This window comes from Seriola aureovittata, chromosome 5, assembly GCF_021018895.1.
Source record: "Seriola aureovittata isolate HTS-2021-v1 ecotype China chromosome 5, ASM2101889v1, whole genome shotgun sequence".
NCBI lineage: Eukaryota > Metazoa > Chordata > Actinopteri > Carangiformes > Carangidae > Seriola > Seriola aureovittata.
In genome coordinates, this window is record NC_079368.1 from 20,559,539 (window position 1) to 20,586,718 (window position 27,180).

Genomic DNA, 27,180 nt, shown 5'->3' on the forward strand with positions numbered 1-27,180 from the left:
TTATTCCAACATATTTATTATGTCTGTCTTGTACGGTGAGACTATATGGTGGGCATCTGATAATTACACCTAATAATCTGCTGCTATAACAGCCCCCACTCTTTCACTCTTCTTTGAAAGATTTCCAATAGATTTTGGAACCAGGCTGCAGGGATTTTCTCCCACTCAGCCACTAGAGCATTTGTGAGGTCGGCCACTAATGCCGGGTGATAAGGACTGGCTCACAGTCGGCTTTTAAATTCATCCTGAATGTATTTGAGGTCAGAGGCCAGTCAAGTTCTTCCACTCCTCAAACCATCTCTAAGGATCTTTGTTTGCATATTTGGTAGAGGGCTTTCACCAGTCTTGCCGGATTGCTTGAAGCATACATTTGTCTAAAACAGTGATACCCATTCCCGGTTTGGGTTTGTAAGATGAAAACTAGGTAATAAGAAATAAGAAAATCAGCAGCCCTAGAAATGCAAGTGGGCAGGTCTTTGATACTTTTGGCCACACACCTATCATAATGTTCCCTCACTTTTATTTTGGAGGACAAAATCGGAACTCAGATTTCTGCTTCTATCTTAGTAGACCACCCTCTGCATGTGCCAGACGTTAATTTAGCATTTTAAACCTGTAGCTTTAAGAGGAGGGGGCGTGTCATGTCTGGGGCTGTCCCTTTTATTTGAATATACAGTAGTTCAGCGGGGCTGGAGTCGGATTGCCTCGGGTGTTTGTCGTCTTGTGAGACAAGCGCAGCGGGACGAGGTGGTCCTATTCGTCGGTAATGCTCATCACCCGGGCCTATATTTAACATTTGAATGATATCGCTCAGCTAGAGAGGCGTTTTCTCCGCCGCATGCACACATACACAGGAGACAGCACTGCTCGCTATCGAGAATATGGACTTGCACATACTGGACCACAGGCTACGGGTCACCAGCATATCCAAGAATGGGCTGGTGAATTTCACACACCCCCTGATAAAACTGATCTTTCTCCGGAACAGGACACGGTAAGAAGACAGAGTTGAGTTTGTGTCATCGGTGTGAATCAGCCTCGTAATCCAATACGGATATATGAGATAACCCACAGCGCCTCTTCATTCATTGGGTGGACCGATCCATTATTTGCCTGTGCATGCCCTCCTCCAATGCATGTAACTTTAGGGAATTGTGGTAGTTTAGGACTGATATTTAACCACATGTCAGCCAAAATATGATATTCCTTTAGAGTGTGTTCTCACAGTGACGATAACTAGCTGATTTTTGCACAAAGACCTACAGCATTCGAATATGTCAATATGCATTTATTTTGTAATACCGTAAAATGCATGCATGACTGCCTTTTAATGCATGCTGCTTCTACTCAGCATTGACCAAAGGTCTTAAAAAGATGTAGTTCCCCTCTACTATATTTTGGTGGGGATCCTGTTTCTCCAGCACAGACTTGACCCATGACCTCCTCCACCCAAAACCAGCATCCAGTTTGCAAGTTGTCCGGATCTCATGTTGGCATCAGTGCCCGTTTTCAGTTAATCCCTGGATATCCTCTCATTGTTATGTAATTGTTTATTGCTCTGCCTGCCCCACATTTGCATGGCTAGAAGAAGAGCTCAACATCTGTCTTCCAAGTTGCCTGTGATATAGGCCGGGCAGTGCCTCAGCTACCGCTCTCGTGTCAAGTGACAAAGAAGGTGTAAGCGAAAGTCAGGGAAGATATTACCTCCTCTCTTCGCATTTGTGCTGTGTGATGTCTGAGGTCTAGTTATCATACTGTCCTCAAGGATTTGCTTATCATAAGCATCCTGTGTGTACAGAACAGTCCTCTAATAATCAGTTATCTATGTAACAGGACTACCCTATGCCTGCATGATGGAATCATGATCCTGGTAAACACTTCTTGTAAATATGTTGTCACCTGACTTAAAACAATCATATATAAATCTCATATATTTGTCTGTCAAACGCTTCACTACTTTTCATGCCTAGCCGCGTCCATCAGCACTTATTTGCGTCAGAGTATTGGGCAACACAATAGGCCTTGACATGTCCGTATTAGTCACACTGTGTCATGATGACTACCAACACCTTATAAACTTGTATATTAAGTAAATAACTATTCACTGAGAGTAATACACATGCGTACTGTAATGCATCAGTATTTCTACGGCCCGACAAGTTCATAATGAGTTCTACTAACGATCAAGAACTGTGTCCAGATTGTGTCAGTATTTTATTTCAAAAGTGTGAGCCTACATTTTCATTTGGACAGGCTCTGTGACACATTCAAAGTCTGGAAATAAAACAAAGTAGGCAGAGCCCAGAATGAAGCAGAAAAAGCATGCAGGCTGCACTTCCTTGGATTAGCTGGCTTCTCTGTTTTACAGTTTGTTGTTGTGAATGCTTTTGAGTTATGTCATCATGCTGTGGCGTGCATGTGTCTTGCTTCATTTTTCCTGTTCTTTTTGTGAGCTGGGAGTTTATTTGTGTGTCTTTGGTCAAACTGTAGGCAATGGGGAGCGGTGGAGAAGATTGAGTTCATTGCAACTTAAAACAATCGTGGAGCAAAAACAAGCCTGATTGCCTCGGGTTGGTTTTTGCCACCTCCCTCTTTCAGGCCCCTGCCATTCATTAGAGAACAACTCCCCATGCAAAGTGATTTGAAAGCAGTACTGAGCAGAGTTCTAAGGAGGTAATCACTTCTAGGAGCCAGGGTTGTCCTAAATTGTAGATAGGTAGATTTTCCTCCAACATCATCAAACACAGCTGTACGTTAAAAGTAGTCAGAGGATCATCTTTGCCTTGCCTAGGAATAAGGACCCTTATTTGATGAGCCACAGCATGCCTACTATCAGCTACACTCTTAATCTGTGAAAGTCAGTTGTGTTTGTCGTTGTTGAGACTACATGTGATCAGCAGTGTAACCATATGAGAAAACTCAAACGCTTTAAAAAGTGAGGACTTTTTTTTTTTTTTTTTAAAGTTTAGTATTAAGTTTAGATCATGCATAAGGCTAGGCTAGCCCCATGCATGCATAACGCTGTGTAGTTGGAGGGGTTATATGCTAGATATTAAATGAGGGAATTTGTCTTTGTATCTTCATGCACTCTTGCAAAAAGTGTATGGATTACTATCTCAGCTATGTACTATTAGATTCTACTAAATACCCAATTGAATGAATCCTCCCACCAAAGGAGAAAAAATGGACCATTGGACTTGCGAGCAGTTTGTAGTCTTGTATTGTCTTTAGTTGTTGTTTGGAGTCTATGGGTGTGGTAATAATAAAATCTCAGTATCGGCCCAATTTATGAGTATTGCTGTATTGTGGATTAAGCCCTGCAGGCTCCACACAGTCCTCCTTTCTTCTCTTTGGCGGCTCACTAACGAGAGCATGGGCTGGAACAATGCCTGAGCTGAGCCAGAAACCCAGTGGGGAGTTTTCCACTTGTCTGCTTCAGTGATCTGTCAAGGTTGGGGCTCTCGCTCCCCCTTATATACACAAGACCACCCCCTCCCATTTCCCCATTTCTCCCCCACTTGTAATAACAAGCAAGGATTTAAAAAAAAAAAAAAAAAAAAAAAAAAAAACTTCCCCATTGTTCTAAAAAAAAAAGAAAAAGTGGAGCCCATGAGAACGCTAGTGATCAGTTCGTAGGAAGCTGTGAAGGTCCCCTTGACGATGGGCCTGAGATAGCTCAAGGCTCACCCCACACTTGAACAACATCAGTTTGCTCCGCTCTTATCATGTTTCCTCAGCTGGAGCATCAGTTGCAGACGCCCCACCACCGCCAACCCTCACTCCCTCACCACCGCTACCACTCGTTGTTTTGTGCTGCCGGATCAAAGTCCAGACTCTTGTGTGCTTGGTTTTCATCTTCCCCACTTGGCCTCTCCCTGGCTACCTGTTGCTTTCCTTTGGTTATTTTCTGTCTCTTCCTCTTCATATTCCTTTATGCTTCAATAGAGAGAGCTTGTTTTTCGAACTCATTACCACCCGTGATCACACATAGGCTATGTGTCATTGTAACGGAGTGCTGTAGAAATGTGTTCAATTAGTCAGGTCATCATTGAGTCGATCCAAAAGGTCTGTCCAAAAATGATTAGATATACCCAACAGCCTAAGGACACAATAGTCCAAAAAAGTTACAAGTCATCTAAATCAAAGAAAGGCAACAATTTCTCACATTAGAAAGATGAAACTTGCAAATGTTCAGGGATTCTACTTGATGAATAACATGGTAGTCAATTATTAAATATGACAATATGTTGTACATACTGAGCTTAACCCGACCCTTAGATACTGTGTTTCCTTTAGGCTGTATTTGTCCTCTACTTGTCTGGTTTTCTGTGTGTTTATGTGGAGACAAGGGTAGATCGAAGGGCGAGGGCGAAAAGCTCTGCTGTGGGGAGATATCACATGATTTCCTGGACCTACATTTTTGTCATATCTCTACATGCATTTATTCTACTAGATGATACATAACAAAATTCAGTTATTGGATGGAAATAGGAAGATTTTTCATTTTGCAACAAGAGATATCAAGTTTTCTCTTCCTCTTGATTTCATTGGAAGCCCATGGGTTGTACTGATTGTAGGTAAATGCAATCTTCTATAGACTGTTAGAGTGAAAAAGGGATTTAATAGTCAGTATAACAGCAAAATTAATTTTCCAGTGTGCTTATCAGTATTCTGTAACAAAGCGTATCTGTGTTGTCTGTACATCACAAACAGGAAATCAAACAAGCACAGTTGTCTTGCAGATAGATTTCCCTCAGGTTGTTTGACAGCACACGACCATTATGTTGCTGAGGTTTGGCAGCCTTGCAGGTGTAATATAAGGGCCTTCAAAAAAAAAGCATGCCATGTGATAAAGCTCTGCACTTGATCATTTCCACTTTCAGGATAGATGCTTGGCACACACTACCTGCAGGAAACTGCAAGCTGGGGAAGGTGAAGGGTCAACAGGAAATGAGGGGGGTATTATAACACAATGGGCTGGCTGAGCTTGCTAGCACAGCTGGTAGTTAGTATTACAGTGTTCCCTCTCTTTGTCTCTCTGTGGCGTGATTGTCCCATCTCATGCGAGGGATTAGTTTTTGCTGAGTCAGGAGTTTAGCGGTCTCAACCAGGCTTCTACTGTAATAGCCCCAGCTGACTGATAAGCAGAGGAAGAGGAAGGTGGATCTACAATGAGACGTTTTAAGAAAACAGGAACATGTAGCACTCCCTTTTTAGGGATTCAGTGATTCAAAAATTGCTCATAGCATCTTTCTAGCAAAAGCTAGCTAAAAACCTTACTAAGAATTATTAAAGGGCAAAGGCTTTCGCTTGGTTGCTTCATGCCGTATTGCAGTTCGTATTTTGTATTTTTTCTATCTACTTGTATTAGTGGACATCCTCTCAGAAAGCCTGAATTTTGTCTTTTGCTGTCTCACTTTGATGTATGTGCAAAGAAAAGTCACACATCTGTTTTTGAAGCTGCATTCGGCTTGATATGTATGTAATACTGACCTAACTGCCCAAATTACAAAGTTAGCATGAAATAGGAAACAGCATAATGATACCCTTACAATTTGTCTGGTTTGCCTTACTAGAGTTGCAAAGTGGGGTGAGTCATTGGTTACAGAAGTAATTTTGAAAGTTCTCTTTAACTGATATCCTGCGTGTTCCTCACCATAGGAATGGTAAATCCTAATTATAACCTGTTGATATCGAACAGCTTTAAATACTGCAATACCCGTGATGAGCCCCAGCCACCATTGCTATGAAGAAGAAGCTTGTCAGAGATTCAAATCGGAGCTTGATTCCAATTGGCACCATAGTTGCAGAATTAATTTGAAATACCGCCTGATAGGACCCAACAGGATCCAATGATTTTGGCTGAGTTTGGAAAAAAAATGTAGAAATTATGTTCGAGTTCGGTCACATTGGCCTTTTGATGGCCATTTACTGGGTGCCCACACGTGTAATCAGGATAAACAGGCAAGCTGTGACCATGGTAACAACTGCACGACAGGGTAATGAAAACTCAGTATTTCAGCTTATACTAAATGCATCGGGCTCGGTTTGGGTTCAGACATAAAAAACAGAATGCCTGTGGATTTGGGTCAGGCAAGGTTACTCCTCTCTTGGCCTTGGGTCGGATTCAGACAAAAATATGTGGCTCTAAAAAATCTAAAATGCTTAGGTCTGGACTGGCCAGTGAAGACTGTACACAGGTTTGTCTTGTCCAAGTCACCATTAATGCCCAAGTTGAACAATAGGCTGCAGGGCCAGTCCGTCTCTTAAATTACACAGTAATCAGTTCTCTCTGCCTACAGCTCACCAAACAGTTTCTATCCCAGTCCTTGTTTTTCTCTGTTACAACACAGATATTTTATTGGATGTAGAACAAGAGAAATTTGTCCAATATAGAAACTTGATTTTAAGTATATTAGCCTCGAAAACTGAAGTAGTCCAAGAAAATGTGTTTCACTGCCCAGTTCTTTCCTCAACCAACTTTTTTGCTTTTTTTTCCCCTTACACCCCTGCTACCCTTTTTTCAACATTTCACAAAGACAACATTCAAAAGAACTGAGCAGTGTGGCCAGACCAAGCAACACCCTTTGAAAGCAAATGCTTTTGGCCCCAAGCCTGATGAAGACACAGATACCAAACTTTGAGAGAAAAAGTAAAGTAAATTGTGTCATGTAATTTAAAGGATCTGTTTTGTAGAGAGCAAGATCAAAAATAAAATCAACTTTGTACCATCTAGTCTTTTTTTTTTCCTTTTCTTTGTAAATTTTTAACCCCAGTGGACTGTATCAGTTGGCAAAACTGCACTGTCTTTTCAAATATTAAACCCAAGTGGCTCCTTTTTTAGAACAAGGTAAAAAGAAAAAGCTTGCAAAAGAAATTGCAAATGGAGCATTGGTGGCTTCTTAAAGCTTGCATAATGCAGACCTCAGTGGTTCTGGAGCAGAGAAGTTTCAGCAAGTTATGAACTTGATTTTCATGGCAGATGCAGATATATACAATCCCATGAATTCTGAACTTGCATTTCATCACATCTAGAATAGTAATGTTCAGTCTTTTTTTAAATGCAGCAGTTGGTAACTTCAGTAGTGCCCAGGCTTGATGTGTTACTCATGTGTTACCCACCATTTGCTGTAGACAAAGCAGCAGCAATGCTGACATAATGCTGAACTAGGACCTGCACTAACTGAGTTACAGCCAGTCCTGAACCCTGTGGACATTTTGGAGAAGCCCTTTTACTTGATTCTTGCTAACTGTTAATATGAATATGAAGTTTTTTTGTCAACTGCCCTCATGTTTTCTCAACTTCCAACTGTAGGCCTTTCTTCATCTGTACTTCCTCTCCTGTTTCAGATGCAAGTTTTTCAGTCTGACAGAGACACCGGAGAACTACACAGTTGTCCTTGATGAGGAAGGATTCAAAGGTAAAACACATCTTTTGTCCTTCCACACTCCGACCACTCTAGTCCCATTTGTACACTAAATATTGATACTATAAAGTATACAACATACACTAATCTATATAGTCTAGTGTTAGGCAGTTAGAATACAAGCAATATATGAACTATAATATTTTGCACTAACAGAAAATTATGTGATGATGTACGAAGGATATGCACATTACCAGACAGGGAAGATCTAGAAAAGACGCTATGGATTTACAGCATGGGAACTACAGGATCCAGCAATTTTATAGGGACTAAAAGTGTATTGAAACTGTATTGAAGTACGATACTAAATAGTTGGAGTGCTGTTTTAACAAACAGAAGGCAGAATGGTTTTTTTTTTGTTTTTTCTGGAATTTTCATGGAGATGAGAAGAAAGGGGACTTGGCTGATGGCGCTGTACCATTGCGCACAGTTTGTTCTAGCATTTATCAGTTTGTTGCGAGTTGCTCCTCCAGGGCCCAACAACACAACTTTGTCTGCATGAAAATGCTACATACTCAAAACAGGGTCAGAACTAGTATGTCGTTTTGAATTGGGCCACAACATTCTGTTGTTTTACCACTACAATGTTACTTCCTTCCTTCCTTGTTCCCCTCACAGACCTCATGCGGTAGGATGGGTGTAGACAACCATAAAACATAGGGAAAAAAAGCTGTAGAAGAAAAATACGTCTTGTGATTTTAAATGAAGTAGCTATTTTCTGAAATACAGAATGTAGATCTGCTTTACTTCCAGCTTCCTGTATTGAGTATTTTCACTGGTGGGAAAGTGTGAAATTTCTCTCTAATAAAGCGAATGGGAGATTTGTCCAGAGAAGGCTGGACTCACTGTTGTTAGACCTGTTACCCCTCTCATCCCTGTGGTATAAAGCATCAAACACAGAGAGGGTTGGAGGATAATAAGAGTGCAGTTTGAAGCTGCTACTATTTGCTGCTTCTGACGTACAAAGGTCAAGTGCAGCATTATGGAAAAACTGTTTCCAAGCAGCACTTATGGATTAAAAACCCTGATTAAACAACTTGTAGGGACTTGAGTGCATATTTACAGACACACAAGTAAAAACACCAGTAGATATTGTGCAAGTCGACACACAAAAACACTTTTTGAGTGTCCCGGGGGGTGGACTTCATCTGTGATCAATATTTTTTAAGCAATGACTCAATGATAAATATTTAGAACTTCTCAAAATGCGAGCAATTGTTTCTATTTTTCCTTTAATTACTTTTGAATTTATTGTTTTCATGTTTTTTGACGGAGTAACTTTGTGACTGTTTAAGACATTACTTTGTTATTAAAATATTTTTTATACACTTGTTAGACGATTATTGTACCTATCAGTGCTTTACCTCCAGACTATACTGTTGGGACAGAGTGAACAATATAACTTTCTGTGTACATGTTCTTGTCCCATCCACTCATCATCCAGCCATTTTTGTCTTGTCCTTTTTACACAGATGTAGTTGTAAAAGGCATATATCGCCTGTGGGTGCTCTGTTTCTCTCTCTGTCCCCTTCACTCTCCATCTAACTGAGTGCCTATTTTAAGAGGTGAAAGCTGGTGTAGTGAAGCCACAAGGGGCTGTCTGTGATAAAATATGCCAACCAGAACAGTGGCCCTTTGAAGGGGAGTAAATAAAAAAAAAAAAAAGAAGAAAGTAGGGTATTCACTGCAGGAGGTAGACACAATTCGGTAATGTTTTTAGTTAGCTGAATGGTAATGAAACTCTAGCCAAAACATTTTGTGCCTCATCTGAAGGTTTCTGAAACTTCAAATGAAGATGCATCTCAAACATGCAAGGAAAGTATATCCTCCTAGTCAGTATTCAGAAGTTTGCTCTGTATTATTCTTATAAACGTTTTTAAGTGATGAAAGGTTCGGGTGTACATCTCTTTAAGTCATCACCCCAGTATTTCTTTCTTACAACTTGGTGTTTACTTCCTGGATAGACACCTGTTTCCCAGGTAGCTGCCTCAACGTTGCTTTTATTATAGCACGAAGAGTGAAATATCCTGCTGTTCCAGTTTGGCTCAGAGCCTCAGGATGTCACAGCCACATCTGAATGATCACCCCATTTGAACTTTGACCCTTCCATACCACCTACTCGGAGCCGCACTTCTGAACACATTAATGCACCGGTATCAGGTCACACTTTACGATGAAACATCTTGCGGTGGTGTAGGTGCTGTTGGCCTCTCCTGAGCATAACATTTACTTGTATAGCCAGGCGGTATAAATAGCAGGTGTGTTTTAGGTCTCCTTGGTGAAGGAAGAGAGAGGAGGTGGTGGTGGGGGTATATGTTGTACTGAGCAGCAAACAACAGGAAGCTCTCTCACAGTTTACACCTTTCACGAATATAAAGATACTTCACCAGTAATGTAAAGTTGTGACGAGGTGCATAGGGCTTTTATTCTGAAGCTACTAAATCACAGCTGTAATTGCTTGTAGAAATGCTGGTTGTGTGACACCACGCCATGGATTATATGTACATCTGTCACATCCCTGGTAGTTCTGTTTTAGCTTGTCACTGCTGTTCTGCATCACTGGCCTAGTATGGCTGTGTTTAGCATCTGCTGTCATGCTTTTTTTTTTTTTTTTTTTTTTGACATATGAATGAATCATTTTACAGTATTTCTATTTTGGTTTTAACATAGATGAAACTGTTTAAGTTATGGCATGGATGATTTGTCTTTTTTTAGTGCTCTGTCTTGTTTGGTGTTGTATACTCGCATATCATGTAAAGCTGATACTAGCAGTGTCTGCAATGGTGATTCCAAGTATGCTGCCATCCTCCTGTGTTTACCAGTTTTGAAAAGCACTCAACATACTAGCAAAACAAGCTCCTCCTTGTGGGAATATCTATTTGTTTGTTTGTTTATTAATGTGGCAGTTGCACCATTATTTCACTCAATTGGTTTCTTTGTTCTTCTTTTTAAGTATATTAAACCAATTTCTCTTGTGGTAACATAATGGAGATGGAATAAATTCCTTCAGTAAGCACAGATTGGGTGACTTGAAAGTCAAACGACATCTAGGCCTCTGAATTAAAGGGATACTTAAGCGTTTCAGTGTTTGACTTACATAAAAACATGGGACTGGCAAGAGACAGATTAAAAAAACAGATTGTCAGAATTGGTGGAGGCTTGGCCTGGTTTATATAGATAGATATCATGAGTTTTGTTTTTTTTTAAGTCCCTACCATGAGTCAGAGTCCAAAAATACTGTATCCTGCATTTCCCATAATGCAATCCACTAGCATATTTCATCAGATCTTGTCTGCCAGTTAAATTTCCTTATCTTTCAAACTCCATGCCAGCAGTTTATAATGCACATGTTCTGTTCTCCCTGTCCAGAGCCACAAAAGACATTATGCAGCTGTTTTTGCAGGTTGACTCTCTCTATCGCAAGTAAACTGACCCCTGTGTGTAAAAGATGGGATGGAGTAAAACAGTATATAAATGACCTGCTGCACATTAAGATGTATTTATTGAAACGCCGTTGAAACAGTAACCTAGGTGTCTAAAAGCACTTATTTTTCAGTAATTTAAAAAAATGTCTTATCTTCTTTGATCTGCAAATGACCAAATCACTGCTAACTGTTCACAATGATACATTAGACTTTATGTATGCATACTATACATAAGCCCACAGACTCACTGACCAACTTTTCCCTTCTCTCTCCCTTCCCACTCAGAGCTCCAGCCCTCAGAGCACCTCCAGGTAGAAAGCTCCATCTGGCTGCCGCTCAATGTGGTCTCCAACGGCAACGCCTCCAGCAGCTCACAGGCTGTTGGTGTGACCAAGATCGCCAAGTCGGTCATAGCCCCTCTAGCCCAGCAGCACGTCTCCGTCTTCATGCTCTCCACTTATCAGACCGACTTTATCCTGGTGAGACACGGCTGATTTAACTTTTAACTTTTTTAGCTTTCTCTCCGCTCCATCCCACTCCACTCTAATCAGTGCTCACAAGATTCTTGTTCAAATGAAAGAGGCACTCTAAAGCTTCACTGTTGTATAATTTAGAGAGCAATTTTACAAACTCACTGAATTTATAAAAACTCCTGCACTCTTATCTTGAAAAGAAGCCCTTCACCTGCTGAGCCCTGCCAGACAAAAGTAGCCATGCTGTCTGCATTTTGTCCACTCACCGGTTTTGCAGTTAAGGAATTAATTCCAGTTGGAGCTGAGGGCACTAAAAATTTGGTTGATGTATTACACGTGAAAGTGTTAAGTGGGCAAAAATAGATAACACAGAGACGGACGTTTGTGTCAGCAAGTAAATTAATGGTAGACTTGCTCGTTGAGCTCAAGTATTCGCTTAAAGCGAGACAGCATTGGACCCTGAAGCGAAATTATATATATATATATATATATATATATATATATATACACTAACCTTGTGTGGCTGGTTTATCAAGGTGTTTATACATATATCACAGTTCTCTAAAACATCTTCCCATCTATATTTATGTTTCACGTCTATATTGCGTAGGTGAAAGAGAAAGACCTGTCTGTAGTCATCAGCACTCTGGAGGAGGAGTTCAACATCTACAAGGAGGTGGGAGGAGAGTCTGTCCCTGTGCATTGCCAGGATGTTTCCAGCGGCCTCCAGAAGAACGGCAAAGAAGGTAGAGGTCACAGTCCTGTTTAATATGAGTTCACCTACTGTTCAGGCTCAGCTCAACGGACAGAGTTGAGCTCCTCTAGCACCACCTTCAGGTAATTTTTACAAAGTGTAAGGAGGGTTGCCCATCACATAGGAAGTGACAGGTCATTGCTTTTTCTCTGGGATTGAAGGATTAATTCCAGTAGAAGTGTGGTAATATTACTTACACAGAAAAACCTTTACTTAGTCGGAGTAATATTACTGTAGCTCTAAAAAAGCTAAAATTTGAAAGTAAGGCAGTCACATTAACAGTTACAGCACATACAAGGTCATGTTCAGTCTGACTATACAGCATTACATTATTTAATGCACAAGTGATGCTGCCTTCTGAAGAAACATTTCACATTTACTTATCATTATTCCTACATCGGAATTGTAAGTTGTAAGAGCCACTTCTCTTGTATCAGGTAACTGTGTTTTAAATTCAGAAAATGTGATTAGATATTCACAGCACAAACTAATTAAATTAACTAATTAATTAACATTAAAGGACATCAGCCAAGTCCCCTTTTCAATTTTGATTCCTGCCAACTGCACACAGAATTAAAACCCATCCAAATACATTAACTGCAAATCAGCTCTGCAGCTTGAATGTTTTCATACTGTAAAATAAGCAGCAGGACTCTGCAGCTTACTCTATTTAATCGAGCTATGGACATAAGCAGTGATTCAACTTCAAAATGAGCAATACACTTCATTGATCCAGCCTGTGTGAATACTGAGAACACTGCTTTTCCTCATAGTTATTATTTTGAAACTCAGCAGTGCTGCCACATTGTTAGTAGTAGTAGTAGTAGCAGTATGTAAAGAAAAACTGCAAAAAACACTTCCTCACAGGGTTATTTGAAACCTGCATTCTTCCATAATCTGTGCAGTCTACCTACTACAAATGGTAAGAAAGTGCTAATGAGGCAACCAGAACATATCCATATCAATATGCATACGTCCTGCCAGTGAATTGCTCTCGAATTCAGAGATGCTCTGGAGAAGTGGATCTATCATAAAGCATCCTTAAAGAGATGCTGTGGAGTTTTTTTTGTAAACACACAAATGTTATGTTTACAACCACTGTTACTCTCTGAAACACATTATGAATATCCTTGAGGTATGGCAAATATTTCCAGTGCATCCCCTTCCTCATAAAACATTTGACTTATTTCATTTAAATCCAACCTTGTTTACTTCCATGTTTAGTGGCTTGCAGTCTTCTTCCCTGTCTTTGCTGGTACATTGCAGCATATCTTGGTGCGTCACTGCCTCCTGTCAGAAACCTCTGCACCTTTAAACCTGGCTTATCAACCCTGTGTAGCATAGTAAAGAGATAAGTGAAATCTGTATTTATAGCAAGAGGAACCTGTTGTTCAGGGACACCTGTGGTGCTTAACAAAGCCATGTTTGACTGAAACAAACATTACAGTTTATGGTATTATAGAACAAAACAATTCCAGCAGGCTGGGCCCGCACTAGTTTTCAGTCATAAAGGAACCTTTGAACTACAATGAATCACAGTACAGGAAGCTTTTTTTCATCACCATGAAGTACGGAACACGCTGTACGATGTGAGCAGAACGTGGCCGCCCCTTCACAACCTTTCATATGTTTGCATCTCTGAGAAATCAGCTTAAGGTCATAATCTAAGTTTTAACTTGACACATATGTCAAACTAGTTTAGAAACCTTTCACCCCAACAGTTTTGCTTATTGTTTTCAGAATGCAAAATGACAGTTACTTCAGAAGATTAGAATGACGTTGAGAAAACGTAATAGAGAGGGAGTCAGGTTATTAATGACAGTTTGGTGAAACACCAACTGAAGCTCAGTTTAAAGACCAACATGAATTAAATTATGAAACATGGATATCGATTGTCAATGTAGTTTAAAGGTGTTGAAGAGAGGTGTCAGCATCTACAAGAAGTAGAACTTCATTTCTAAGCTGTGTTTGGGTTTGTAACCAAATTCAACCTTTAAATGTGCTTTACTAAATTTTTAGTGAGTTAAAATGCCAGGAGATCCACTGATATTTAAAACATGTAAGAGCGGAGTTACTTCAACAAAAGACAAAGTTGGTGTTCCAGTTTCAGACTTTTAGTTTTACTTTAAAACCGACAGTAAACTCTTATATAGATTAGAATACAGTACAGGCATTTTATCATTATTATTATTGCACTTTATCGTTTTTATTATTATTTTGGACAGAAATGCATAAAATGTCAGAGAATATGGGGATCTCCTTAGAAATATCTTAAAAATTATTATTACCTCAATAGAAAAAGAAGAAGAAGAAGAAAGAAGAAACATTTAGTTTGAAAGCGTCTGTACATTACTACCACTGGTTATTATTTTACATGAAAAGCTGTTCTTATAATTCAGCACTGCCCTTGTTCTTCCAGCCATTCAACCTACAGTTCATCCAGTGCTGATCCCCCAGAACCAGTTCTGTGTCATGTCTCTGGACCCGGACACGCTGCCATCCATCGCCACCACACTCATCGACGTGCTCTTCTATTCCAGCAGGTGACATGTTGCTCACTCACACCGCTGCAGTACCTGTCTAAAACACAAGGTGGCAGCACATGATGCTAAGTAGACATCAGCTCAATGACTTGATATTGTACATTAATCACGACAGATAACCTCAGAAGTAATTATGTTACATCAGTTTAATCTGCTGTGACATGATTTTTTTAGAGCTTGGATATGAGACAGCTCATTTGTCAAACCAAGATGTTGTTAACATAGAGGAGCATTGTCCACACAAAATAAAATGCAGAGATTTAGTTTTTCTACTTTTGCAATCATGTTTATTTAATTTTTTTTTTTTAATCCTGAGAGTTTGAATTTAGAAGCTCTGTAAGGTAGAAAATACTATAAGAGGTTCACACAGATTACAATAAATATCAAATTTTAAAATTGCTTACATGGGACTCTGAGATTTTAATAATAAATAATACATGCTGATTATAATATATATTAAATATACAATCTCAAATATTGCAAATTTTGCCTTTTTTGGCCTGGGCTTGAGAATTATTATTATATTATATTATTATTATGTGTGAATGACCTCACATGTTATTGTCATAAAAATGGCTTTAGTCTTTATTAAATGAATGCTGCTGACCAGCTGAATGTGCTTCCTCCTCTGCAGTCCTAAAGAGGACACACAGTCATCTCCCAACCAGGACTTGGACTGTATCAAGTTCTTCTCCTTCTCCCTCATCGACGGCTACATCTCACTGGTGATGGACACTGAGGCTCAGAGACAGTGAGGACTCTTAATTTGACAGTGGAGCAGCATAAACAAATGAACAACATCCAACAATTTTAATGCCTGACCTTTCACACAGTACAGTGAGAAAAATATCAGATTGTGAATAACAATAAGACAGTGATCAACAAGGCTAGCCATTAGAAGACATTATATAAACACTAAATTGGTCAAGTGTACAATTGCTGAAGTGAAAGGGACTAGAAAGCTGAACATTGTGTTTTTCTCCACTGAAATACCTTAGTTATATATTTAACGACAGCTTACTTCATTGTTGCTTCTTCTTGTTGGGCCACTGCTTTGCAGTTGTTGCTGTAATTGCAAGCTTTATCTTGAGATTGCTAGAAGAGGGTATTCACCTCTCTCACCTGAAGTAGTCTTGCGAGTGTTTGTACTTGGTTGCTTTGTAGACATCAGTGCTTGATCTTTGTCCTCTAGGTTTCCTGCTGATCTTCTGTTCACCAGCTCCTCTGGGGAGCTGTGGAGAATGGTGCGTATAGGGGGACAACCACTGGGCTTCGGTAAGGCCATTTCCCTTTTAAATACCTCAATACCTCTCTAGTTACTTGCTCTACATACAGTTTAGTGTTTCTGGAGCTGCTTCTGTTCCAGATAAATCAGGTGGTTTTGGTGCCGGACTGGTGCTACAAATCAGATCAGAAATCTGTCAGGTTTTACAAACAGTATTCTAACTCACTGATAATTTTCTATTGACATTGAGAGACCATGGAATGGACTAACATCTTTAAAACCTTCTGTCAAAATAAGGTTGAAACAATTTAAAATGTGACTGACACGATCTGTGAAATTATATACATTTTTCAATGTGTCTGTGTTTCTGAAAAAAAAGACAGATATATATATTTATTTCTCATTGATTTTTAGCCTTAATGTTAATGCACATGTGATACGTTAGGTAATTGTTCAGTGTGATTTTTTTTTCTTTTTTCTTTTTGTTAATCTTACTCTGATTTATTTATTGTATAATTAGCATTTATTTATTTTATTGGCGAAAATATGTGAATGGGAATTGTTGACTGAAGTAAAACTATCTAGAATGAGATTTATGTTATCATGTGGTTACATTTCTGTGTAGTTAAAGATTGTGATGTGATGTGTGAAGATGTGATTGTGATACTAATTTCAATATATTTCTTCTCTACTTCCTCTATGTTTCTAGATGAATGTGGGATAGTTGCCCAGATATCTCAGCCTCTCGCTGACAGCGACATCTCTGCCTATTACATAAGCACCTTCAGTTTTGACCATGCACTGGTGAGTCCAACATCTTTACATCATTAGTTAGGCCACCACCACTGTTTAATACATCAGTGACTCAAAAGTGTATTACACTACGCTCAGATATTTAAAGACTTAAGGTTGGGCTCTGTTTGCTAATGTGGGAGATGAGATAAAGACCTAGTATGTGTCACTATATACAGAATTCTTGGTTTACTCATTTTGAGGGTGTTTTACTGTTGTGAACTTGTTACCAGCTGAAACAGGAGGGCCGGTATTGTTGTTTTTTTTTTTTCAAGTCAAGTCAAGTCCATTTTTATTTGTATAGCGCCAATTCAAAATATAAGTTATTTTAAGGCACTTTCCAAATAGAGCAGGTCTACACCTTCTCTTTGTAATATTATTTATAGAGACCCAACAATTTCCGCTAAGAGAAAGCGGTAGGCAACAGTGACTAGGAAAAAGTGAGTCTGTGTGAGCGTGTGTGTGTCATCATGGCAAAATGTGGTCCCGGAGACCTCTACTGTGGCAAGAACTACCACAGAGGCAATTTCGAACACTTTGGCAGGTGGTTATTTGTCTGTCTGTGTGTCTGTCTGTGGACTGATTGTTTCACTGTGATAGCGTCACAGCCTGCAACATACAGTCACAGAACTTTGTGGGTGTGTAGTTGAGATCAAAATCAAGGCCGAATTTGAAGATGAGTGTGAATAATGTAAGATGGCCTCTAATGTATAATTTTGAAAAAAATCCTGGTAAGTTTTTAAAATGAATCAGACATACCTGAAGTATATTTAAAATCCTGTAATGCAGATCTGCATTTGTTCAAAAGCGATTATAAAATGATTGCACCCTGATATTGTGAATTTTGAAAGTCATAAACTACATCTTCAATTTGATGTTCCAGTAACATTATTTCAAAAGTTGTACATTATTTGTGAAGAATAATTTTGGTCATTTTGATGTTCGTGTGGAATTTGTAGAGGAGATTAAATGGACTATTAAAGGTAAAGACTTCGTCTATAGAGTATTCCTCTCAAATGAATTACTATATGGTTTGGTACAGCTACGGCTAAGAGTTTTCATTATGTCACCTAATATAATTCTCATTTTAGGTAAGAAGCCATAAAACGCTAACCCTGGGTATAACTATGTGAAAGTGAGGTGTATGCAAATTTACAAATGAACTGCATAAATGATGCTGAAACGCCATAGTTGCGTTTCCTGATCTCAGTGTTGATTTTGTTATCCAATCCACCGCACACTGGTTGAGATTAATGCATCTGTGTCTGTCTGTCTGTCTGTCAACTTAGTCAGCAACTGTTTTCACCTCCATTATCTTTAAAATTACCAAGAAGAGTTTATCTTGGTCATTTGTTTGACATTACCCAGAAACTTATCGCAGAATGTCAGCGACTGAATCAGAAACTTCCCTCTTACACAACGATGGATGATGGATGCATTATTTCTCAGCATCCTTGAGCCACCAGATGAAAGTGGAGCTGATTGTCATCTCAAATGATCAGCAATACTGTACCTGGGTTCTGTAGACCATTTTGTGGTTTGTGTGGATTCAGTTCGCCTCTGCGCTTTTAATATTGATGTCGACTGGACTCGGAGCCCTGAATACTGTACAGTGTACAGTGTGACATATATATTGACTTTACCCATTCTGTCTACTTAGCACCTAAAGTGGGTATCTATGCCAGTGTAGCAACACATTTAGATTCAATAATTCTACTAGTAACAGTATTTTATTCACACACACTATTGATATACTCTGTCAAGCTAGGAAATAAACTCCGTCCATATTGCCTAGCATCATCACAACAATTGTAGTTCAAGGCTCTCTTCCTGTCTTTCTCAAAACACACGTAGGTCATGGATAAATGAAACAATTTCAACTAATTTTTTTTGGCACAACTGCAATGCATGATGGTATATATTGCTTGGTTAGTGACCATTGGTTGTACACTACTTTTCATGATGCATTTTGTATAATACGTCTCACTATACATTCGGACAGACCTACAACATAGCAAACTTGGTAGTCAGTGATTTCACACACAGCCACACACTTCTCATTCTGATTCTCCCTTTTGAAGAATAATAATAATCTATAGCATTATACTGCAATATATATGATATGCAAAGTCAGCTGTTAGACCTTTATATAGACGGGTGTGTATGTGTCTTTCCAAATCCTGTCCAATCTGCTGAATTTACCCCAAGTGGACTCCAGTCAAGGTGTAGAAACATGTCAAAGATGATCACGAGAGATGAAATAAAAAATATAAATAAATTTCAAGTGTCATATCAAAGTGTTTGAATACTTGTGATATTTCAGTTTTACCTTTTTAATTAATTCACAAAAATGTATAAAATTCAGTTTTCACTTTGTCATTATGGGGTAATGAGTGTAGATTTGTGAGGGGAAAAGTGAATTTAAATGATTTTAGCATAGGGCTGCAATATAAAATGCAAAAAAGCTTTAGTGATGTCCCTCAACTGTAAGTCGCTTGAAAAAAGTGACACACATAATACGCATAATGAAACCTGTATCTTTCTGCTCTCCCCTCGGCTTATAAAAATGCAAAATATTCATACGACCTTCTTGTCTAAGGTTGTTGACCTCTGTATCACCAAATGCAGAACAAAAAACGCTTCATGATTATTGAATCTTTCACATGCATTCAACTATTCTTACGCTTCTGCTTTTTTAAGACAGCTGTTCAAACATTTCAGAAATGAGAGGGTAACTCGCTCAGCGTAGATATATAATGCTGTTTAAGCATGTCATTGACCTTAACATAAGTGTCTTAGTCACTGAAAGTGATTCCTGTATGTCAATGTCATGGAATTCTATTCTTGCCATACCCTTGTAAAGCTGAGTGGGATTAGTTTTAGTCACCCACTAATGACCTAACGATAGCAAATTCCATTGATGATATTTAAAATAGCTGTGACATCACTGTAACTTCCGCTTCCACACTTCTGAGAACTTCTTTGCATCAAAGCTGGCTGATAGATGCAGGGAAGATTTATATCTGCTATGGCAATTCTTTATCTATTGATTGAAGAATTTTCAGGTATGCAATAAAAACTTTTCATGTCTATTTTATGCGATTGAAAGTATATACTGTAGGGTAGTCTTTAATTTTGTTTTTGTGTAAACTGTAATTTTGATGGAAAAATCAACACACCTAAATTTCTGTAAAGTGGAAGAATGAAAAGTATGGAAGTCATTCAGAAAGTTCCTCAGTAACAGAAATAGCTGAGGACATTTCCCAGCATGGACCAGAACAAAACTACGTCACTAAAACATGTGAAAGAACATGTGCATTATGGGATGATGGGAGGTCACTGCCTGGCTGATATTTCAGTGACTACAATCATTTTATCTTCAATAACATCTAAGGGAAATTCCTGGTGACACCAATGAAAACTACTGGATGTGGTAGGTTTTGTTGCATCAAAGCAAAATGGTTTGTGTGTTTTGTAGAATTTTTGATTTACAGTGCACATCCAGTTCTAACAAAGACCATTTTTCTCATCCTTAATCACAAAAAAGTCTCATGGTGTCCCATCAGATGGTAGACAGACAAAGTTAGAAAGTAGCTGGTGAACGTAGGAGTTGGGGACAAAAACAGCACAGAGAAGAGTGAATATTGGCCAGAAATTTCTAATGAATGCTTACGATGTCTGTTGGATGGTGTTAAAAAAACAGCTGTTTGCTAACATTTTAACCATATCAACTTTATAACATGACAAAGTGTCAATGTTGAATTTACAGCTTGTTCTACTAAGTAAAATCAAGTAATGCTGCTTTAACTTTTCTCCTTCAGGTCCCTGAGGAGGACATAGTGAGCGTTACAGACATGCTGCAGCATCAGAGGAAAGAACCAGCTACCAGCTGATTTCAGAACACCCCCCCACTCCAGCTCCAGTGGCTAGGGGTGGCAGACCAGCAGGAAAGGAGGCTTACTCTGTGCCTAGACTAGCACTGCATCGCCAGCAGTATTAACTTCTATGAACTTGCCATGAACACCAGAAGCACTTCTTTGTGGTGTGCACATACAGTCTGTCTGTGGGGCCTCCTGTTGTAACCTTTCCGAGGCAGGATGCACTGAGTTGCAGGAGGAGCCCACAAACTTTGCACATGCACATCAAAATCCACACGCCTAAACACATACACATCCAGACACGCATACACACACACTTGCACATTCAAATTCACAAGCACAAGGCCAGATATATGAAAATGTATGCTAGACTCACTTTCTAATACAGGACTTGAGATCTTGTGGTGTACGATCTGAAGTTGAATTGTTCATAACATTATTTTGCTCCATACAGCAGAACATACTCGCATAATATTTCGCCAGTGCTATAAACACACAACTTAGTCTTCCAGTAATGTTTATATCATAACGCCATGTGTCTAAACAACTTTTAATCAAAGGCCATTCGTAAGAATTGCAATTTTTTTTGCAAGGCTGTTGTGTTAACATTGATCTCACAATAATTTTCTTGCAAAAGAAAACTGACAATTTCAGTTTTTAACAACAGGGCTTACTCAGTGTGGTTTGAGAGGAATGTGCAGGTAGTTCTAATATATTAAAACTACTACAAATGCAGTCAAACGTGAGAGTAGGTTTGGTCAGTGTTTTTCTTTTTTGTTTGTTTGTTTCATTAATAGGTCAGCAATTCTTAACCATAGCATTACCAAGGTCAATAACACTATGTCTTATTTTTTGTTATTTGCACAATAAACTTAGTTTAGCTAATATCACTTAGATGTTTTCTTTGGTACAACTACATTTTGTACAATTTGAAGTAAGAGTATTCTGTAAACATTTGTAATTTTTGTGCTGCTTCATTCAATAAAGAATATTGAAAATAGGTACTTTTTGTTTACTTCTTGGCATGAAGGATATACTGTAACTACATATTCCAACAAATAGTGACTACCTCATGACATTCCTGTCATTCCCCACTGACGAGTCAAACGTATGATGTAGATGTCAAGTCATTTTAGTTTTTTTTTTTTTAAGTGTATTTTTTGGGCTTCTTATGCCTTTATTATAGCACAGTAGAGAGAGACAGGAAATGGGGAGGTAGAGAGAGGGGGAATGACATACAGGAAAGGGCCGTCCAATGCGGGATTCGAACTGGGACCAGCTGCAGCGAGGACTCTAGCCTCTACATATAGGGCGCCTGCTCAACCCACTGCGCCACTTGATGCCCTGTCAGTTAGTTTTTAACAGGAATAGACCAAATGAGATGGCAGTAATAATGACTTTGTGGTGCTTGACCTGTCTCAGATTTAAAGGGAAGCCAGCACCTCGAAGGTGTTTTGCCCTTTGTTTTCAAGTCTGTGGTGAGGTGTAACAAACCTTTTAAAAGCCTAAAATATCCTCGCTGGAGATACAGTGCAGCTCAGATTATTGATATTCCTCACAAAAATAACATCTTAATTTTTGAAGTTGGACCAAATTGAAGATGAAACAAATTCAATACATCCTCTAAGGTTTGGGAGCAGGCGGTCATGGGCGAACATCTGAACCACAACCACTATGTTAACCTGCAGGAAATTAGAGGATGGACATCCAGACTTTGATGGAATTTATTTAAGAATAAAAAACAAAAACAACACATGAGATACATCTTTTAATGGATGATTTGCCTAAGGGGAAGCAAGTACAAGGAAAACAAAATTGGACCCAGAACCGAACCATGTGGGACACCAATGGACCAAGCTCCAGATCTGGAAAACTACCATCAGAGAGGTAAGAGAAAACCTGCAGTTTACAAATTACAAATAAATGATCACCAGTGTCGATGGGTTCCAGCACTGCCAAAATAGAGCATTTACCTGTGTTAAGATTTTGTTAGAAGAGCTGTTTCAATATATATGATATCAAAGTCAAATGGTTTATCATTCAATGAATAATAATGACTTCTATTGTATTGTATAATGCTAACGGCCTCTGTTTGTCAATATTTTATGTGGTGTAACTTTTAATATTTATTTTTAATTTGCTTGTGAATCTTATCTGCACAATACCTCAGAAGCACATGAGGCATTCAAGTCACACCTCTGAGGATGAGTGATTTCGAAAAAATGGCATCATGGAATGCAAGTCAACACAAGTCATTCCTTGTGTTGTGTGTGTGTCAAAGTGTGTGGGTGTAGATAACTGCCTACTAGTATATATAGGCCAGTTAATCAGTGAAAAGTGTTTTGCAGAGTTGCACTTTGCTGTTTTTACTTGGTTTGTTTATCAACAAGTGCTGAGTGTTAAGCAAATCCGTTATTACTGTCACTATGGATTACAGACTCATGGGACTTCTAAGGCATTGTGGTAAATATCTTTATTATCTTTTATAATATATTCAAAAATGTAATAACTATATTGTTATTTAATGTATCTTATAATGAAGATTAGTATTTAACCTCTTAATTTGAATGTCCAGTAAGTAGCACTTGATTTGATAATGATCAAACTTTATTTTCTACATGTATCATGTTACTGATAAACTACTGTACAGACACATGTGTAAAAAAAAAAAAAATTGTCTTGTCCAAGGAAACAGTCTTGTCCAAAATGATAGAAATTGACTTTTATAAAACTTATTTTATTTGAATAATTTTTAGAGATAAAATATCTAATAATTCACCAGAAAAGGAAAGAGGAAAATCTGAAATGCTTTTAATTTGTTAAGTGTAGCTGAAATATGTTTTCTGTTTTCCTAAATTATTCATCAACCGCTCAGATTTGCCCTTTTAACCCTTGGGGATTTCTCAACCACATGTTTAGACTCGTTGATCTGACAGATTCAAAACATGGTGCTGAGGGCCTCCAACTGATAATCAGTGATGAAGGTTTAGACTTAAGTGTCAGTCTCTCAGAACTCACTCCCTCCTAACTATTTAGCCCAAACTTAGAGAGAAATCCATCACAGAAGAAGTAGAATCTTTACTGTATATTCTGTGTTACATTTGAGTCACCTGTATCCACTTTACCTTTTCTCAGTTCTTCTCCACCTGCTTTTGGAAATCCAGTGGCGGTCAGTGTCTTCTGCTCCAACTTACGCCAGCTGTAGTGACTTGGGCAGCACTATATCTCTTACAACTCTACTGCGACATGAAACAGACAACCTACTGAGAGAATATGTAAGTCTGTCATAATATCTTTCTTTTTTTTTCTTATGGTGTATTTCCTGTGCTACTTGCATACTTGCATATTTTTGTTTTTTGTGAAAATGCCCAGCCCTTTTTTACTTTCAGGGATATTTTTAAGTACAGTTTGTGTAGCTGTTGCAAAATTTGATCTTGGTGTTCTTGCACAGCTGTTGATGTAAGATATGTGACATAATACCTGAAATTACGTGCAGACAAGATGATCTTACAGCTATTTTTGTTTGAATTTGATCCTCCCCTGCTTCTTTTTGTTGATTATAAATGTGAGGTCATGGGCTTCTGTAATGAAAAAGCTTCACTTCACATCTATCCACTAAGAAAATCATTTTAAAGCTGCACTACATTTTAAAAATCATAATCCTTTAGATTTCAGTCCTGGTTGATGTGGCGACAACTGTGGTTACTGTGGAAACAGCAAGTACAATTTAATGCTACAGCAAACAATTCCTGAGCAGTTACTTGATCAGAAACACAACAGAAGAGCAGTTGGTGTACCCGATTACAGTGCAGCCAAACAAACGCATGTTGTTTTAATAAAGAACTGAGTCAATAGTGGTCACAACCACAGTCACAACCACAGTCCAATTTAATGCAGCACACTGTGCGAGTAGTTTCCCCACAACAGTAGGGCACAGAAGGAGTTGTTTAGCGTATAGCCTCATTTCACAGCTCACTGTGGTTTCAGGTTTTTAATGAAAATCTTATGGATTAGAACTGCAACAAGAAAACATCACCTTCATCTACAATATGCATTGTTGCTTAATACAAAAAATTGAGGTGATTTTTTTGTATATACTTGTTTATTTTCATCTTAAAGAGCTCTGTAAAATAGACTTTTTTTTTTTTTACCTACTTTAAATTTCCATTTCATGTACACTTAAGCTTCAGTTCAGATCAGTTTCCATTCATTCATCCCGAGTGTCCTTATAACTGATAATTTGCTAAACCAAAATCTTAGTAACACATTGTAGATCATTTAAAAACCAATTAATGATGGAGGTTGAATTTTTATCACCTCTGTAATGTTCACTTCTTTTGCTCCTGTTTGAATTTTAAACAAGTGTGTTTTACAGTGATCACTTTCACTCCACACTTAGATTTAAGGTGAAATCACACCAGACCCTTTCTTTCTTACAGAAAACTCATCATGGATCCAAGGGGGAATCCATTCCAGCTGATGTTCCTAATTCCGCCATATCTGGAGTCAACATCTCTGAGAAGCTGCAGGACATCATCACAAAGAATGTGCTTTTTTATTTGCACATTTTAAAAGTTGAAGGATATCAGGAAACAGTTTGGGGCAACCCAGAATCTATTGCCGGGCCCTTGTCTCGCGTCAAGGGCGGGCTCTTCAACCATTTAACTAAAATCAAAACTATTCTTATAAACATCTCCCCAGAAATCCCTTTGCCAACGCCGGCTCCACTGCAGTTGTCCCACAGTCATGACTATGCTAAAAAAGAATATGGCTGTGGTGTCATAGTCTCACTGAGTGAATGGCTTAAAGCAGTGCTGCAGGTACTTGAGGAGACAAAGAAAAAGTGTGAGGTGGCAGGGAGTCAATCCTTTTACAGGGGCATTCCACCAATTTACACATGAAGATTAGTTAAACATGTATTGAGGATCTGAGGTAACTTTCTAATGTGATCAATTTCTAATGAGATCCTCGCCCCCTCTCTAATATTTTCTGCAATGCTTAAGATTTTTTTTTTTTTTACTTAAACCCTATGATCAAAGAAGGTTACATACACTAACATTCGGAATTCAGAGATGGACAAAATTAAGATATCCTTCATTCTCCTCTCTCATAAAATGGTGCCACCAAACCTCCACCTCAAATTTTGTGTAAAAGCTCTGCAATGTCTCTTTCAGTTTATTAAGTTATATTTATATGAAGTTATTAATGATATTTATTTATTTAAAATGGGAATTTTTGTTAATTAAATGTACAGTAAATTCAGCAGACTGAAATGTAATTTAGATTAGGATTATTTATATATTATTGAATATGTATTTATTTTCTGAAAAGGGGATGATGATGTTTATTATTATTATTATTATTATTATTATTATTATCATTATTATGATTGTTATTATTATTGTTATTGTTATTATTATTATTATTACAACTTTATCGACCACAGCACTTTATTTATATAATGTAGAATTTTTCCATAACCGTTTACAACATGGTAGGAAGACAGAAAAGCAAGTACATTAAAAACATGAAGAGGAGGTTCTTCATTTTATTTATTTATTTATTATTATTATTTTTATAATTGTTATTTTTATTTTAGTCCAATGTGTGTTATTTATTCATTAATAATTTATTACTTTGGTAACAAAACAAAAGTGTAAGTTTCGTGTTGTTTTTTTTTTGTTTTTTTTTTAATCTCCTGTGAGTGTGAAAGTGGAAACAGGTTTACAACACTGGGCTCTTATCAGCGAGGTGCTGGGCACTGTCAAGCTGTGGGAGGAAGAGTTCAAATGTTCTGCAGTAAATGACATTCAGCAAAAGTTGATGCACTCATGGGTGTGTATATATTCCGATAGGTCATTTTGTAAGGTCAGCAGTTACCAAGAATTGTTAAATTAGTGTTTTGTTTTGATGCCTTTGTATCTGTTCAGCTCATCCTATGTTTACATGAGCAAGTGCTACATTCCAGTTAGTCCACCTCATTTGCTATGAAGTTTTATTTGTTGTTCTTTTTCTCTTTTTTTCATCTTAAATGTTTCTATTTATTATATATTCATGAAATTCACAGTGTTAATTTTGCTGGTTTCATTAATATTTTTGTTATTGAATGCCACCTTTTTTTCCTACTGCCCTTTATATGGGGTGGCAGCACACAAAGTATTTTACGTCATTAAAGCATTTTATGTTTACATAAATTAACAAGAACAACACGAAATGTGTAACCTCAGCCTCTGCTGTAACGTTTATTTTGTGGCTGTAATAAATACTTCTGATGACACCATAAAGAAATTGTGTAATATTCTGCATTAGTTTGCTTTTTATTGCTTTTGAAAAAAGTGAAAACAAAAACTAAACTTTTATTTAATATTTATTCTAGAATTTGCAACAATTCTTAGACCAATGACCCTCATGTAATATCATGCAAATCACACCAGCGCTGTAGAGTTAGAAGATGTAGTCTGATGGTTAAACTGGACTAAACCAGTTGACATGATGAAGGATATTGTGGAGTTGTGGTTAGAGTTGCATCTACGCACAGGAAGTGTTGCGAGAGGGGGATCAGAGCAGGAATGAATCAATCATAACGTAGAAAAATCGTCATTACAAAAGTGCGTGATAAACAGCTGACGTATATTAAAGAATGTTGCTTGTCAGAATTGTGTG

The 27,180-nt window shown here is 38.1% G+C and overlaps 2 protein-coding genes across 2 annotated transcripts; both read left to right on the plus strand.

Moving 5' to 3' along the window:
• The first annotated feature begins 678 nt into the window (after positions 1-678).
• On the plus strand, positions 679-21,521 carry castor1 (cytosolic arginine sensor for mTORC1 subunit 1). Its single transcript, XM_056376979.1, has 9 exons — positions 679-994; positions 7,351-7,421; positions 11,138-11,331; positions 11,936-12,071; positions 14,499-14,622; positions 15,257-15,373; positions 15,815-15,897; positions 16,557-16,651; positions 20,461-21,521. Exons 1-9 carry the CDS (start codon positions 882-884, stop codon positions 20,530-20,532), a joined length of 1,005 nt encoding a protein of 334 aa, XP_056232954.1. The 5' UTR covers positions 679-881; the 3' UTR covers positions 20,533-21,521.
• A 138-nt stretch (positions 21,522-21,659) lies between these two features.
• On the plus strand, positions 21,660-26,819 carry LOC130169923 (uncharacterized). The gene is made up of 3 exons (XM_056376980.1): positions 21,660-22,404; positions 23,653-23,792; positions 24,957-26,819. The coding sequence occupies exons 1-3, from the start codon at positions 22,293-22,295 to the stop codon at positions 25,416-25,418; spliced, it is 714 nt and encodes a 237-aa protein (XP_056232955.1). The 5' UTR covers positions 21,660-22,292; the 3' UTR covers positions 25,419-26,819.
• The last annotated feature ends 361 nt before the right edge of the window (positions 26,820-27,180 follow it).

Excerpts from the sequence above, each read along its gene's own strand:
- castor1 (XM_056376979.1), top strand. The coding sequence starts at position 882 with ATGGACTTGCACATACTGGACCACAGGCTACGGGTCACCAGCATATCC. Across the intron at positions 12,072-14,498 it reads CCAGAAGAACGGCAAAGAAG|CCATTCAACCTACAGTTCAT; the intron begins GTAGAGGTCACA and ends TTGTTCTTCCAG. Across the intron at positions 15,898-16,556 it reads GGGACAACCACTGGGCTTCG|ATGAATGTGGGATAGTTGCC; the intron begins GTAAGGCCATTT and ends CTATGTTTCTAG.
- LOC130169923 (XM_056376980.1), top strand. The coding sequence starts at position 22,293 with ATGATTTGCCTAAGGGGAAGCAAGTACAAGGAAAACAAAATTGGACCC. Across the intron at positions 22,405-23,652 it reads GGAAAACTACCATCAGAGAG|TTCTTCTCCACCTGCTTTTG; the intron begins GTAAGAGAAAAC and ends ACCTTTTCTCAG. Across the intron at positions 23,793-24,956 it reads ACAACCTACTGAGAGAATAT|AAAACTCATCATGGATCCAA; the intron begins GTAAGTCTGTCA and ends TCTTTCTTACAG.